This window comes from Chionomys nivalis, chromosome 6 (assembly GCF_950005125.1).
Source record: "Chionomys nivalis chromosome 6, mChiNiv1.1, whole genome shotgun sequence".
Classification (NCBI taxonomy): Eukaryota; Metazoa; Chordata; class Mammalia; order Rodentia; family Cricetidae; genus Chionomys; species Chionomys nivalis.
The window spans coordinates 82473064-82488094 of record NC_080091.1 but is presented as its reverse complement, the minus strand read 5'-3'; the positions used below and the strand labels follow the sequence as shown (position 1 = coordinate 82488094).

The following is a 15031-nucleotide window of genomic DNA, read 5'->3' as shown; positions in this document are numbered from 1 at the left end:
TATACTAGGCTATTTTGAGATTTCCACTGCCAAATTAATTAATCCAAAACACTTCACTCTAGCCTCAGGCCAACTCTTCAGACAATGGCAAAAGGTAGACGCTTTCTCCACAAAAATATCACAGGAATGATCTCTAGGCAACATTTTAAATTCTTCTCTCTTGAAACCTCATGTGCCAGCTCCTTACACCCAAATCTTTTACAGCACCATTGCTTTCCATAACCATACTAGTGTGGCCTAATAAGCATTGTTTAAAGAATTATACTGCTCTCCTAAATCAAAGCACTAAAGTACGCAATCCTCCAAATAGAATTACAGTCAGGCCGATGACAGAAATACCCACATCCCTCGTACCAATTTCCTGTCTTATTTAGAGTTTTTAGTTCTGTGAAAAGACACTGTAACCACGAAAACTCTTATAAAGAACAACATTTAATTGTGTGGCTTACGGTTCAGAGTTTCAGTCCTTGGTCATCTTGGCAGTACATGGAAGCAGGCAGGCAGACATGGTGCTGGGAAAGTAACTGACAGTTACACATATTACACAGGCAACCAGAAGTAGTCTGAGATACTGGGTGTGGCTTGACCATACCTGAGAGCTCAAAGCCCACCTTCACAGAGACACACTTCCTCCAACAATTTCACACCTTCTAGTACTGCTACTAGTGACACATCCTTTGGGATCTCTCTTTTTTTTTTTTTTTTTTTTTTTGTTTTGTTTTGTTTTTCGAGACAGGGTTTCTCTGTAGCTTTGGTGCCTGTCCCGGAACTAGCTCTTGTAGACCAGGCTGGCCTCAAACTCCCAGAGATCCGCCTGCCTCTGCCTCCCAAGTGCTGGGATTAAAGGCGTGCGCCACCACTGCCCTGCTCTCATTTTTTTTTCAAAGCACCATATATAACATTATATGTGTGTGTATGTCATGTAAATAAATATATGTATATGACCTCCACATGCTCATGAGTTAGTATACACCCTTCAACAAATAAATATATTTAAAATAATAAAAAAATTAAAAGCTCTGTCTCCTTCATTTGTTCTTATGATAAATATAGCATTTACAACAGTACAGACTACAAAGCACACTCAAAATTTACATAATTAAAATATAAATATGAGAGGTACATGATAAAAGAAATATGATCATTTTCATTACATTGTTAAACAGCAGAAATGATATTACAAGGTGTACTATTTCTTGAGCAATGTTATATATATAAATGAAACTTAGCAATGAGTTCTTAGGAAAATGAGAACTTAGCAAAATGCATTCTACTTTAAAAGTTCTTAGTAAAACATATTGAATTTGCATTTCATTCATTTAAAATATTATTAGAATTCAAAGAAAAGCAAACACATGAGTAAACAACAATAATTTAAATATTTTAAATTTCAAATGTACAGTATTAAATTTAAAAAGCATATGGCAATCTTTTTAAATAGAGGACTGATGGATCCTGAAAAAAATGTCTATACTGTGTCTTCAGTATAATGATCTAATAAGAAAGCTTACTTGTATCCCATCTGCTTTTTCTTCTTTACAGCATTTGGAAACAGACAAATAATAGTATCTGCTATCAATTTCCTGGTATGTATTATAAGTGATGTTTATTGATATTTTAAATATTTTGATTGGAAAAAAGAATATGAAAATGTATCATAAGGAAAATTTGTATGTAGAAAATGTGTTTAACTATTAGAAAATATCAATTTCATAATACATATATTTTACACACATACATACAAATTGGAGTAAAACAAACTTTATATAATTTAATGATAAGTTGTTAAATATTCCTATCAAAATTCTGTAGTGTCAAATTAGGATCCATGATTCTTATGATATATACATTTTTGAATTTATACACTTCTAAATTCAAACATTTTCATAAGTATAATAGATAAATATCAAAAAATTCATTAAGTTATTGACTTACTGATTCAGTATGAAGAAAAAATTTACATATGTTTGATTTAATTAGTGGAAGCAAGTATTAATCCAGGGATTGACTCTTTCTAAATTGTTCTCACCATTCTTTCCTTCCCCATCATTTCATATAGAAAACATTCTTATTTATTGAATTATATACAAGTTTATATGAGCATGTAAGAGTCTTTCTTTTTCTAATAAATCAGTATAGCAGAGTACTTATATGTTTATATTAGCTTCACTCTTGTGACAAATAATGTTAGGTTTTATCTTATAGGTGACTATGTTTGCACATAGTAGGATGCCTTTATTGACTCTATAATATTGCATATTGTATACTCTTAGAAATATTTAATATTGGTGAAATACATTAAAACATTTAATTATCATAGTTGTGCATGGTCCAGGCAGAATAACTCTGGAGCTTCAATTTTTTTTGTAATGTTTCATGATTGCTCAGAAATTTTTGGAAGAGTGAATAGTTGGTTCACAAAAAGACAAACAAACAAGCAAAACAAACATTCCACCTCTTACTTAACTTTAGGCTCTGATGGGTTCTTTTGTTGTTCTCTGGTTGTTGCTCTGATTTTACTCGTTCCTCACACTGCACTCCTCTGCTGTCTGCACCACGTTTACAATCTCATTTTTTTGTTTGATTTGTACCACTACCTTTTTGTCCTGTTGTTGAGTTATTAATTTTCTCCAATGTGTTATAACCATGTACTAATTTTCCCCTTTTCATCAAATGAAAAAGACACATGCAAACATAAAAATTTAAAGTTAGAGCCTTTCTAAATTTTGTATTAAAACCAAATTATAATTAATATATAATACAACATAAGCAAAATTCTGAAAACTTGAAACTGATTTGTTTTTTTATTCATTTAAATGCCAAATATTAACGTTTTCAATGCTATTTGAAGTACAATCTTGGAAAAATTTAGCAAAGTTCAGGAAGCTAATGTATACTCAAGCAGTTCTTGTAGCAGTAACAAAATCTAGTAGAATTATGGTAAAGAGAAGCAAGGTGACTATAATTTCACATTTATGAGCATGTGACAGTTATTTTCTGTTTCAATTGTATGAAGATTCAATGACTTTTTTTTTTTTTTTGAAAGCTGAGATCTCTAGATTTAAAGATGAGCATTAAGATTGTTGTATAAGGTCGCTTGTTTATTTTCCAGCTGCTCAGACTTTTGAAATAACCACTGTATTAATTAAATCACTGCTTGGCCTATTATCTCTACCTTCTCATTGGCTAGCTTTTACATCTTAATTTAACCCATTTCCACTAATCTGTGTATCACCACATGGTTGTGGCTTCCCAGAAAGTTTCAGCTTCTATCTCAGGGCGGATCCAAGGATACTCTGTACTCAGCCTTCCTTCTTTCAGTATTCAGTTTAGTTTTCCCCACTTAGCTCTTACCTATCGCAGGTCTAAGACACTTTCTTTATTAACCAGTGGTATTAACAGCATACAGAGAAGAGTCCCACATCATAAGATGAATTTCAAACAGAAAAGAATGCCTTTGTTTGTAAGCAAAGATAATATTGGAGACATTTTATAATCCTTCTTAAAATTGAAAGCAATTAATGTAATTTTACTTAGCAGCAAATGATAGTTTGCAAGTGAGGCATATCATCATTGAACTTCTTGCAAGCAATAATTATGGGGAAGAGAAAAAATACTTAATGGCCCAGATAATTTTTATGAATGATTGACACTTACCATATGGATTTAAATTTTGCAAATATTTGTTACTCAGATACAATTTTGGTAATAGATAATAAAAAGATATAATGCTTAAAGATTTGATCAATCTTGAATATGTCATCTACATCCTGAAGATCTACATATATTATAACATAACTGGATAAATTTAAGATATTCTTTCATAAAAATGAATTAAAATATGTGTGATTATTTAATTTTAATATGAATGCTGTATGTGTATTTTATTTTTGAAGATACTACAACTCCTTTAAAAACAGTTCATTGTAAGATATCTTTCATTAAACTAACAGAAGATCATTCAGTTGGTTATTATGAATGACAATCAATGCAGAAATAATTATAAGCAACCAACAATGTGTATTTAAATCATAAATATATACCTCAATTTCAGGTACTAAGTTTTTTTCATAAAATTTTATTTGCAAACCTTTATATTCCCTTATTATTTTATTAAAGTTGGTGTTTGTTTCTGTTTCTCAGTAGAACAGACCATTACCTGGTAACACAACAGTTAAATCAATTGAATGTTACTAAAATTGTTTGATCACTCATTTCTTTATTATCTACTATAATTTATCCTTTTACCCCCATAACTTCTTTCTACTGAAATTTTGTTACCTAGTACTTTAAAAAATATCATAAGCTACACAGAGTGATCAGAAAATATATTTAAAGATCAAGCTAAAGACTTCTGATAAAATGCTTAATTAGATTTCACTCTATGGATGTTATAGTCTAGGAAGCATCTAATTACCTGATTTTTAAAACATTAAATAAAATTTTGATCTCTTAAATGTGTGCAAGAATCACACTCAAATCAAGAAAAAGGAAGAATATGACTCAGAAAAAATATAGATTATATATGTCAGAATTGCTACAAAATATATTCTGAAGTCCACATGTATTTGTATCTATTCTAAAATTTTCAATGCACTGAATATTAATGTTTTTTTATTTCACAACTGTCTTCATCCTCTAAAACTAAATTTTTTTAAAAGCTACAATTAAAAGTAAATAATCAAAATTCTAAAACAAAAAAATAAATAATCAAAATTCTAAAACAAACTGCTTTGTATAAATAATAATACATTTTTAAATTGAATTTCAACTCCCCTTTGCTTTCACTCAGTAAAGGCTTACCAGTCTATGAACAGTTAACATTTCCTTGACAGAGAATGTTCCCTTAAATTCTTTGTTTCTTCAGTGATTAACAAAATGGAAAGAAAACAAAACTTCAAGCAGGTTTGCTAAGCTTTCAAATAGCTCTTTATTCTAGCTTTGCTCTGCTTCTAGTATCAACATTTGTTATCTGAATTTTCTCTCCTTGTCATGAAAAAATGCAAATACCCTTGAAATAGAAAGCTGTTTGTATCTGGTATTATGTTTTTCAAGAGAAACCACAAAAGAGCCCTAAGCATATAAGAGGTAAGACTTGATTAGACAAGAGGATATGTAGATTTGTATATCACAGTTTTTAATAAAAAGTGGAGAAATGGTGCTTGCTGTGGTAAGTCAGAAAGACCAGAAATGGGCTTTTGGACATTTGATATGTACTGATATAGCAAACACTAAGAACAGCCTGTGCCCTGCTTTATCTTCAGTTTAGTCAGTATTTTAATTAATGAATATATTTTATCCTTTTCCTTGTTGAAGATTAAGTTAAAATTTAAGGATATGTCATTTGTTTTTGAATACCTTCTTAAATTCCCTGAAATAACTTATATACGTAATAACTAGATTGTGTATGGTTCTATGTATATAGTCCATAGAAACTAATGATTTCAATTGGAACTAATTTTTCTTTGTAAAAAAAAAAATAATTTTAAATAAACTGTAGTTGAAAACTTACAAAATAAAATAAATATAAGGATTATGTTTTATATCTTTTAACTTAATTAAATTACAATTTTACTAAAACTCACTAACAGAAATAGTCATAATTTAAATCAGTCATTATCAACTTTCTTAAGGCTGCAACCCTTTAATATTGTTCCCCATGTTGTCATAAAATTACTTCATTGCTAATTTACCACTGTAATTTTGTTAGTGTCATGAATTATTATACATATATCTGATAGTCATGATGTCTGATATGAGACACCAAAAGGGATTAAGACCCAGGATGGAGAACTACTGGTTTAATTAAAATCAGTAACTACTATGTGAACATAAAGTTCGTATTTTTCAAGCTACATAATAACAAAGCCAATGAAGAAAAAAGTCTCACAAGTAAGTTTTGGGTCATTACTTAGTCTACAATCAGTTTATGTTATTTACCATCTGCCTTCTCAAAACTCAATGTCTGATATTAAATGGTCACAAAATAATCTGTGAAAACTCTATGGATTTAAGGTTGATGTACTATAAAAACTGTGGTAATGAAGTAGATTATAGAAGCAAAACTAATAACTCTAAGTCATTTAATAAGTTCACAAATACATTAATGTCTTATAATTTATTGACTAAAGTTTTATCTCCAATAGTCAAAGCAGCTAAAACAAATTCATACAAACAACTTGAGAAGATTAATTTAAATCATGCAATAGAAATAGTATATAAAGTTTATATAAGATCATGTTGAAGTATTTATTTATTTATTTAATTATTTTTGTGAGAAACGCACATGTTTTATTCTTTTTTAAATAAAATTTCCACCTGCTCCCCGTTTCCCATTTCCCTCCCCCTCCTCCCACATATTGTGCCCTCCCCCCACTCCCCTCCCCCAATACCCACTCCTCTTCTCCTTCCCCCACTCCATTCCCCCTCCCTCTCGATACTGAAGAGCAGTCCAAATTTCCTGCCCTGCAGAACTCATGAAGTATTTATTTTTCAAAAGTAAACATTCATTTTTTATTTATTTATAAACGACAAATCACTTTTTAAAAAATTATTGAAACAATGCATAAAACAGATTATCTAAAAATTAAAATATATACTAACAGGTTTGAAAAATAAAAGTATATAAATGAATAATTGTAAACATATAGTTTTTAATTTATTTATTTTTAAAAATGCATCTTTTCTCATTATACATACCAATCCCAGTTCCCTCCCCTCTTCCTGCTTCTTCCACCTTCCCTTACCCCACCCATATTCACTCCTTAGAGAGGGTAAGTCTTTCTCTGAGGAGTCAAAAAGTCTAGCACATCACTTTGATATGCTAGGTCCAAGGTTATACCTAGGCTGAGTAAGGTTTCCCTCCAAAGAGAATCATCCAACAACTGATGGAATCAGATGCAGAGATCAACATCTAAGCATTGGATTGAACTCCCAAAGTTCAGTCAGAGAGAGAAAACAGCTATTGAACAAAGGGATCAAGGACATGATTGATAGAGATACATACCGAAACAGCATACCTGAGCTAATAGGAACTCACTGACTCCAGTCTGACAGCAGGGGAACCAGAATAGGACCAAACCGGACTCTCTAAATGTCAGTGACAGTTAATGATTGAGGCAGTCTATGGGACTTCTGTCAGGGAACCAGAATTTATCCCAACTATAAAAATTTAAGAATATATCAATCTAAATTGTCATAAATATCAGTTGTGGATATTGAAATAGCATAATAATGACTTATTTTAAAGGAACATATGTAGACATAGTTTTCCCATCTTATACATATTGTAAACAACTATCTTTTTTTTATTATACATACCAATCCATGTTCCCAATCCCTCCCCTCCTCCCATTCCCTTTACTTACCCCATACCCCATCCCCAACCCCCTCCTCAGAGAGGTTTCTCAGAAAATTGGGAATCAACCTACCTCAGGACCTTGCAATATCACTCTTGGGCATGTTCCCCCAAAATGCTCAATCATACTAAAAAGGCATTTGTTCAACTGTGTTCATAATAGTATCATTTGTAATAGTCAGAACCTGGAAACAACCTAAATGCCCGTCAACTGAAGAATGGATAAAGAAAATATGCCACATTTGCACATTTTAGTACTACTCAGAGGTAACAAAAAAAAAAAAAAAGACATCTTGAATTTGAATTTTGCATGCAAATGGATGGAACTAGAAAACACCATCCTGAATGAGAAAACCCAGACCCAAAAAGAAGAATATGGTATGTGTTCACTCATTAGTAGATACTAGCTATAAACAAAGGATATTGAGCCTATAGTTCATGATCCTAGAAAAGCTAAATAACAAGGTAAACCCTAAGAAAACATATGTAGATCCACCTGGAAAGTCGATCACCTGACAAACTTGGGAACATAGGGGTGGGGGAAGAAGGGATGGTGAAAGGGGAAGAGAAGGGGAGAAGGGGAGGGTTGATGAATACCTACTATGTTTTGTTTTTAGAAAGATCATTCATTATATAATGTAAAAATGTGTTTTTGCTAGACATTTTCATCTTCATTTGTTTTGGTTTTCTTGATTGTCATTTCCTTTTGTTTTTTTCTCCTAAGTCTCTTCTTTGACAACACCAATATTTTAGTGACAAAGACATAATTCTCATCAGCAAACAATAAGCAACTCCACTCCAGCAATTCTGTATAATATATGTCTTTCTTATTTCATATTCACCAATATAGTAGCTGAAAAAAATAGATTATTAAACAATTTTTTAATATTATTTAAATTATTAATTTAATATTATTTAATATTATTAATTTAATATTATTAAGTTACAAATGGCTAAATTTCCTAATGTGGATTTTATCAACTCATAGAATAACAATTATTAATATTACTTTGAAATCAATTCAAATGTAAATTGCATTAAAATCTCCGCTTACTATCCATAATAGTCACACTGACTTCGTTTTTAGAGTTTAACTTTTATTTATATGAGAAAATTTAAATACTAATAGTGTTAAATCACACTTAACGATGGCCATCAAGACATCGTTACCACTATGACAATGTGGAATGAACTGGTTAGCCTTTGATGATGCTACTTTGTACCAATTAAAACCAATTGTGTGCTTTTACAATTTTTATCTGCTACTTACCTAGCCAAACTGCTCATCATTAACTTGGTTATGCTTCATTTGCTGTGTTTTAAATCACTGTAAACTCAACTAATGAAAATGAGGAATTAACCACGCCATAGCCTGGATGCTGTGCTGTATTCCAGTCAACTCACAAACTAAGCTGAAACCAAGTGAATATGGAACCATGATCTTTGCACTAAAAGCACTGCTCTTGTGTTAATGGGCTGAGAGTACATACTATTTTAAAGTCTATCTTTAATAACGTGTACAATAACTTCATGATAAAGAAAACTGTCCAGAAAACATGAAGAAAGCAGATAGCATTGGCAAATTAATACAGACATTTGTACCTGGTTATCAACATAGTAAAGACTACCTTCAGAACTTCTATCTTGCTGTAACAAATTATTGGTGTCTATATAAGCTTCTAATGTTGTTGTAAATTTTCCCCTTGTTAATTGAAAAGCTGTAATACATTTTGCAGATTTGTGAAGCTGGAAATCATTTTATCAATACAGTGTTGGCTCATCCAAACCACACAGGTTAGTTCTTCTATATTCATCCAACTCTTCCAATTTGTTTTATACTTAATGCTTTTTCCCATACTGCAGACCTAAAGACTTGTCAGATAGGCTGTAAATTGATGAAACCTTGCTACCTATGAAGGTTAGGAAGGAAAATGAGGGTGATTTTTCAAAACTTAAATTTATCTTTTGGAATGTGTATACTTGCAGACTATGTAACTTTTTCACACCATCCTCCATTCCTACCTTCTGAGTAATTACTCCCAGGACCTCAGATAACATTTCCCTCTCAACTTCATGTTCTCATTTTACATTTTTTTTCTTTTGGTCAGCCTATTTGCTGTCTGGAAGCTTCTTGTACCTTTATAGACATGATTTTCTTTCAGTTGGGAAAGTTTTCTTCTATGATTTTATTTAATATTTGTTTCTCTGCCGTTTAGCTGGAGTTCTTCCCCTTCTTTTATCTCTATTATTCTTAGTTTTTAATCTTTTCATGGTGCCCAGATTTCCTGGATGTTTTGTGTTAGGAATTTATTGGACTTAACATTTTCTTTTATTTATAACTCTATTTTCTCTATTCTATCTTCAAAGCCTAAGATTCTTCTTCCATCTTTTTTTTTTCTGTTGTTGATGCTTGTGTCCGTAGTTCCTGTTCGCTCACCCAGATTTTATGTTTCCAGAACTTTATTGGTTTGTATTTTCTTTATTGTTTCTATTTCAGTATTCAAGTCTTGAACCATTTCCATCACCTGTTTGATTTTTTTTTTTTGGCTTTCTTTGTTTTCTTTACAAGATTTATTGATTTCTTGCAATTTTTGTTTGTCTTTTCCTCGACTTCTTTTAGGGACTTTTTAATTTCCTCTTTAAGAGTTTCTGTCATATTCATAGAGTAATTTTTAAGTTGTTTTCTTCTGTTCCAGCTGCACTGGGATGTTCAGATTTTGCTATTGCAGGATCACTTGATCTGGTGGCACCACATTGCTCTTTCAGTTGTTGACCATATTCTTACACTGGCATTTACTCATCTTTTCTTTCAACTTGTGTGGCATGTGTCTATGCTTTTCTTCTGTTATGGTTTGCACCTGTTCCTATGTAGTCTGCTGGGTACATGGAGAAAGACTGGTCATGCAGAGGATGTTCACGGGCATGGGGTTGGGTGGCAGAGTGAGTCTTGGAGGGAATGAGTGCATTGGATGACAGTGGTTTGGGTGCAACCTAAGTGCAGTTCTCTCACAAGTGTGCAGGCTTTTGAGGACAGCAACAGAGCAGTGGAATTCCACCAGAGGGGAGCAGGGTCTATCTGCCTTGCTGATGGTGTGTTGGGAGGCGAAGGAGCATAGGATGTGCCCTGGGGTTCAATTAAGATCTGGACTTTGGGACAGTCCAGCTGAGGGTCCTGTCACTAATTTTATTTTCCAGCTGATATGATTTTCACCTGTGCCTACATAGTTTGCTGGGGTTGCAAGAAAGGACTGGCCAGGGAGGAGGATGTTTAGATACTTGGGTTTGGGTGGCAGAGTAGGTCTGGGTGGGACAATTTCCAGGGGGTGACAGGGGTTTGGGTGCAGACTTGAGGTACGACTCTCACCTGCCTGCAGGCTGGTGGGGACCCTTAATTCTATTTTTTATTTTGAACACACCAAAACACCCTTCCCATCATTATTAATTCTCAGTATATTAATATTACTAGTGAATAGTTCCAGAATTATACCACTTCCTTATACCAGGAACAATCTATTCTGTGTCATCTAAGTACAATACACTGCCTACTGTAAGATCTTCAGAAAGTCCATCAACTCTAAAAGATCGTTCTAATCTCTGATTCATTAGAAATAGAATTTCCTGGCCAGGTGGTGGTGGCACAGCCCTTTAATTCCAGCACTTGGGAGACAGACACAGGTGGATCTCTACGAGTTTGAGGCCAGCCTGGTAAACAAGAGCTAGTTCCAGGATAGGCTCCAAAGCTACAGAGAAACCCTGTCTCTAATGACCATATGTAGTATTCTAAATCTAGGATCGACAGTATGTTGTCCTGAAATAAATAGTACATTAAAATTCAAGACCAATGAAAACTAGGTTGAACCTTGTTCTAGGTCTCTCTTTTTAAAAAAAAAATATTTATTTATTACGTATACAAAATTCTGTGTGTATGCATGCAGGCCAGAAGAGGGCACCAGACCCCATTACAGATGTTTGTGAGCCACCATGTGGTTGCTGGGAATTGCACTCAGGACCTTTGGAAGAGCAGGCAATGCTCTTAACCTCTGAGCCATCTCTCCAACCCCTAGGTCTCTCTTTTGAAACAAGAAAATATTACTAGGCATTTTGAGAGTATACTCTTCTGACTCTGTTAACAGTAAGTGAAGTCTTGCCATCTCAAGCCAATCTACATGGTGTATCAATGTTTATTAAAAACATTTTAATATGCAGGTACTAGATAAAGGCTCAGTAGGTGAATAAGCATGAGAAATGAGTTTTACCCAATGGCACTCATATTAAAAGACAGAAGTAGTGATGTGTGCCTGTAAACTCAGTTCTAGAGAGACAGGAACAGGGGAATTCCTGGTATTTTCTGGCCATAGATTCTTTTCACATTGACAAGCTCCAAGTTCTGGAAGAAAAGTCATCTTAAGAAATAAGATTGAGAGTGGTAGAAGAAGAAATCTGGAATCAAGCACACACACACACACACACACACCTACATTCTTTTAGTAGAAATTCAGTAAGTGTAGCTTGAGAAACAATTGTGGAGAATGTATCAAATTAGAACTATCCACACTTGAATATTATTATAATCAATAGAAACTATATACATTTAAACATCATTGTTCTGTTCATAAGACACAGTCATCATGCAATCCTCAAACAGTAAAAACAAATGTGGGTTTTTGAACACTTGATTAATATGCAATGCCTAGGAGCTAAACATTCATTAATTAGAGACTTATCTCGAATTTTCTCATGTATATCTCTTAGCTCTCACTGAAGTAGCTTCCAAAAATCTTCCTTTTAACTACTCTATGGGCCATAAACAAGGTGTTTGCAAAAAGGTTCTAAGACAGAGATCCTTAACTTTTCTAATGCTGTGACCCTTTAATACATCTCCACATGATGTGGTGACCTTCAGTCATAAAATTATTTTCATTGCTTCTTCATAAATGTAATTTTATCACTGTTATAAATCATAATCTAAATATCTGTGTTTTCTGATAGTCTTAGTTAAGCCCTGTGATAGGATCATTCAATCCCCATAAGGGTCATCAACCACAGGTTGAGAACTCCTGTGCTAAGAGAACCAGCAACATATGCTCATCTTTGTCATAAACTGAGGAGTAATCAGAGCTGTTATTTCATATATTTTTAACTTGATATTTCAACCACAGTTATATTTTTTAACATAGCATGCTGACATTTTACTGTGACTTTACAGTTGTAACTAAATGAGATTAGTTGATTTGTTATCTGATTAAATTTTGCCACCGAGAATAAAACAGTAATTTTGTAATTCATATTTTCTTTTACAAGTGTCACAGCTCAAAGTTCAACTTGAAATCATTATAAATTTATTTTTCCAAAATGTTCCCTGAAAAAAATTACTGAGAGAAAATTAATGAAAATCAAGTGATGGTGTGCTAAATATAAGAAAGCTGTAAATAACATTTTTGATTGCTTAGCCATAATAATTTGTGTGGTATTTCTGAATGTTAACTGTACTGATTCAGGATAACTCTCAAGACACTTTCAAACTCATTTTATATGAATGATATCCTTATAAAATTCCCTTTGGATTTGAACTAATTTAGTAGTGAATTTTAAGGTATTTAAATCTCATACAATTATTCTTTGACACTAATAGAGAATGTTAAAAATGACGGAATTAGCAAAGCGTACTTTATAATTTAGGAACAGATCATTGCTGCAGGTGTGGTATTAAACAGAATAAGTACTATGTATCATTTAATTCTTTAATTAATTGTTTATATTTTTGCCTCTCACAATTTTACAAAACATAGATGTAGAAATACTTAAAAAATGAGAGCTATTACCTTTGAGTCAAAATGTCATAACATTTGAAACTATGGCTCTTCTAGGATATTAATGAAATAAATTGCCATGAAGAGATGACATTTCATGTGTTATATGATTGTACTCAAGAGTCAAGAATTTAGTATAACATAATAAGTGCACTGTATCATTTGCAACTTATGTGAGAATTGAGAATTACTTTCTCTTTCCTAAAAGGGAGCAATGCCTGTTTCCCAAGTCCAAATTGTAACCCCTTTACATGGCTGTTTTTCCTGGTTTCCTGTCCTAACTACACCTATGAGGTATGTTGTTTACATAAGCAAATAACTGAAAAATATTCTATATATACTAAACCCACAACTTGGTGCTTTAAATATATTATATGCAGTCTGAAGTTCGATATTTTCCAAAGATAATGACCGAAATATTAATATTCTACATAAATACATGAACACTTAATATATTTGTAAGTTTTATATAACATAGCATAGAATTTTGAGTATAGCAAAGATTTTAAAATGATGCTCATTTCTTATGTGAATTTCATGATATTTTGTGACCCTTTATGGCTTTCATATGTAAAAGCTATTAGTACAGTTTTTTTGTATCCATAAATTTTATAATGTTTTGAGATTTCAAATTACTTATAAGATCACAAGTGACTATATATCTAGATGAGCCACAGTATCTGTTAACCTTGAAGTTTTATTTTAACAGATTGGATCCTGGATTAGTTTCACAGTAATGACACAAACACTTCCAGGTAATCTTAATATTTATTGACAATTAATCAACATGAGAGCATCTGTAGGAGATATAACTTATGCAAATGAGTTACTCTCCCACTAACATAGAAGATTTTTGTACTAGTATACTGCATGTGCATTTTTATTTTCATTGTGATTTTTAGTCTTCAAATACTGAAATGTTATCTCCTATTTGTCCTGATATAACTAAAACTTAATTCAAGGCAGGGAATACAATTGAAGTATATTATTGATTGTGGACTTCTGAAATATACTGAAAGGTACCTCTTTTGTGGATATACATCAGTAAAAAGTGGACTGGGGAAAGCTGATTGCAAAATTTTGAAAACTTGATATTTTAACATAAAGAGGAGAGTTGGATCACCCAAGTACTATACCTAAAAAATATATGTAATACCGTTGTCATTGATCCATTTACCAGTTATAAATTATCATTAGCTTAGTATATATACATATATACAAAGTGTGCAAATAGTATACACACACACACACATATATATATATATATATATATTTATAGACTGCATGACTTCTTTTTGAAAAATTTTTGAGAAGAAAATATATAAGGAGTTTTTATTGTTTTTTGTTTATTTATCCTTCAAATAATTTTGTGCATGTATTATTGTTTGCAACAAATAGAAGAGACTTGATAGGAAACTATTCAGCATTTGGTAAATATTTTTATTAGAAATAATTTTGTTCTTAAATATAAATCATTGTTTCCAATACAGAAATATAACAATGTGATTGTTTTGGTTGTTTTCTTTCAGTGGGTATTTTTACAGTTTTAATGAGCATCCAGATGTCTTTGTGGGCCCGAAAGAAGCATCAGATATATCAGAAGAAATTCAACTCATGTGTGCATAGGAAATCAGCAATAATTCCATTCATATTATAAGAAAATATAGTGATTTTCATCTGATCAAAAAGGGAAGCATCTAAATTTACTCATAAAGCCTTAGGAAAAAATAACCAACTACTAGAATACAATAATGAATTAGCAAAAGTATTTTTAATGAAAGAAAATAATGATAGAATTTGGCTAAAAACAGTATGAACTAGGGGTAATAAAAGGTAGGAATTTAATTAGGCATGATGAGTCTTG

The 15031-nt window shown here is 32.1% G+C and overlaps 1 protein-coding gene across 1 annotated transcript in view; it reads left to right on the top strand.

Moving 5' to 3' along the window:
• The window catches only part of Tecrl (trans-2,3-enoyl-CoA reductase like), a 63390-nt gene extending 48566 nt beyond the window's left edge, over positions 1–14824 (top strand). The window contains exons 8-12 of the mRNA XM_057772757.1: positions 1543–1586; positions 9094–9151; positions 13376–13461; positions 13877–13922; positions 14697–14824. Of these exons, the coding sequence (XP_057628740.1) occupies positions 1543–1586; positions 9094–9151; positions 13376–13461; positions 13877–13922; positions 14697–14824 (362 nt within the window). The remainder of the gene's footprint in view (positions 1–1542; positions 1587–9093; positions 9152–13375; positions 13462–13876; positions 13923–14696) is intronic.
• The last annotated feature ends 207 nt before the right edge of the window (positions 14825–15031 follow it).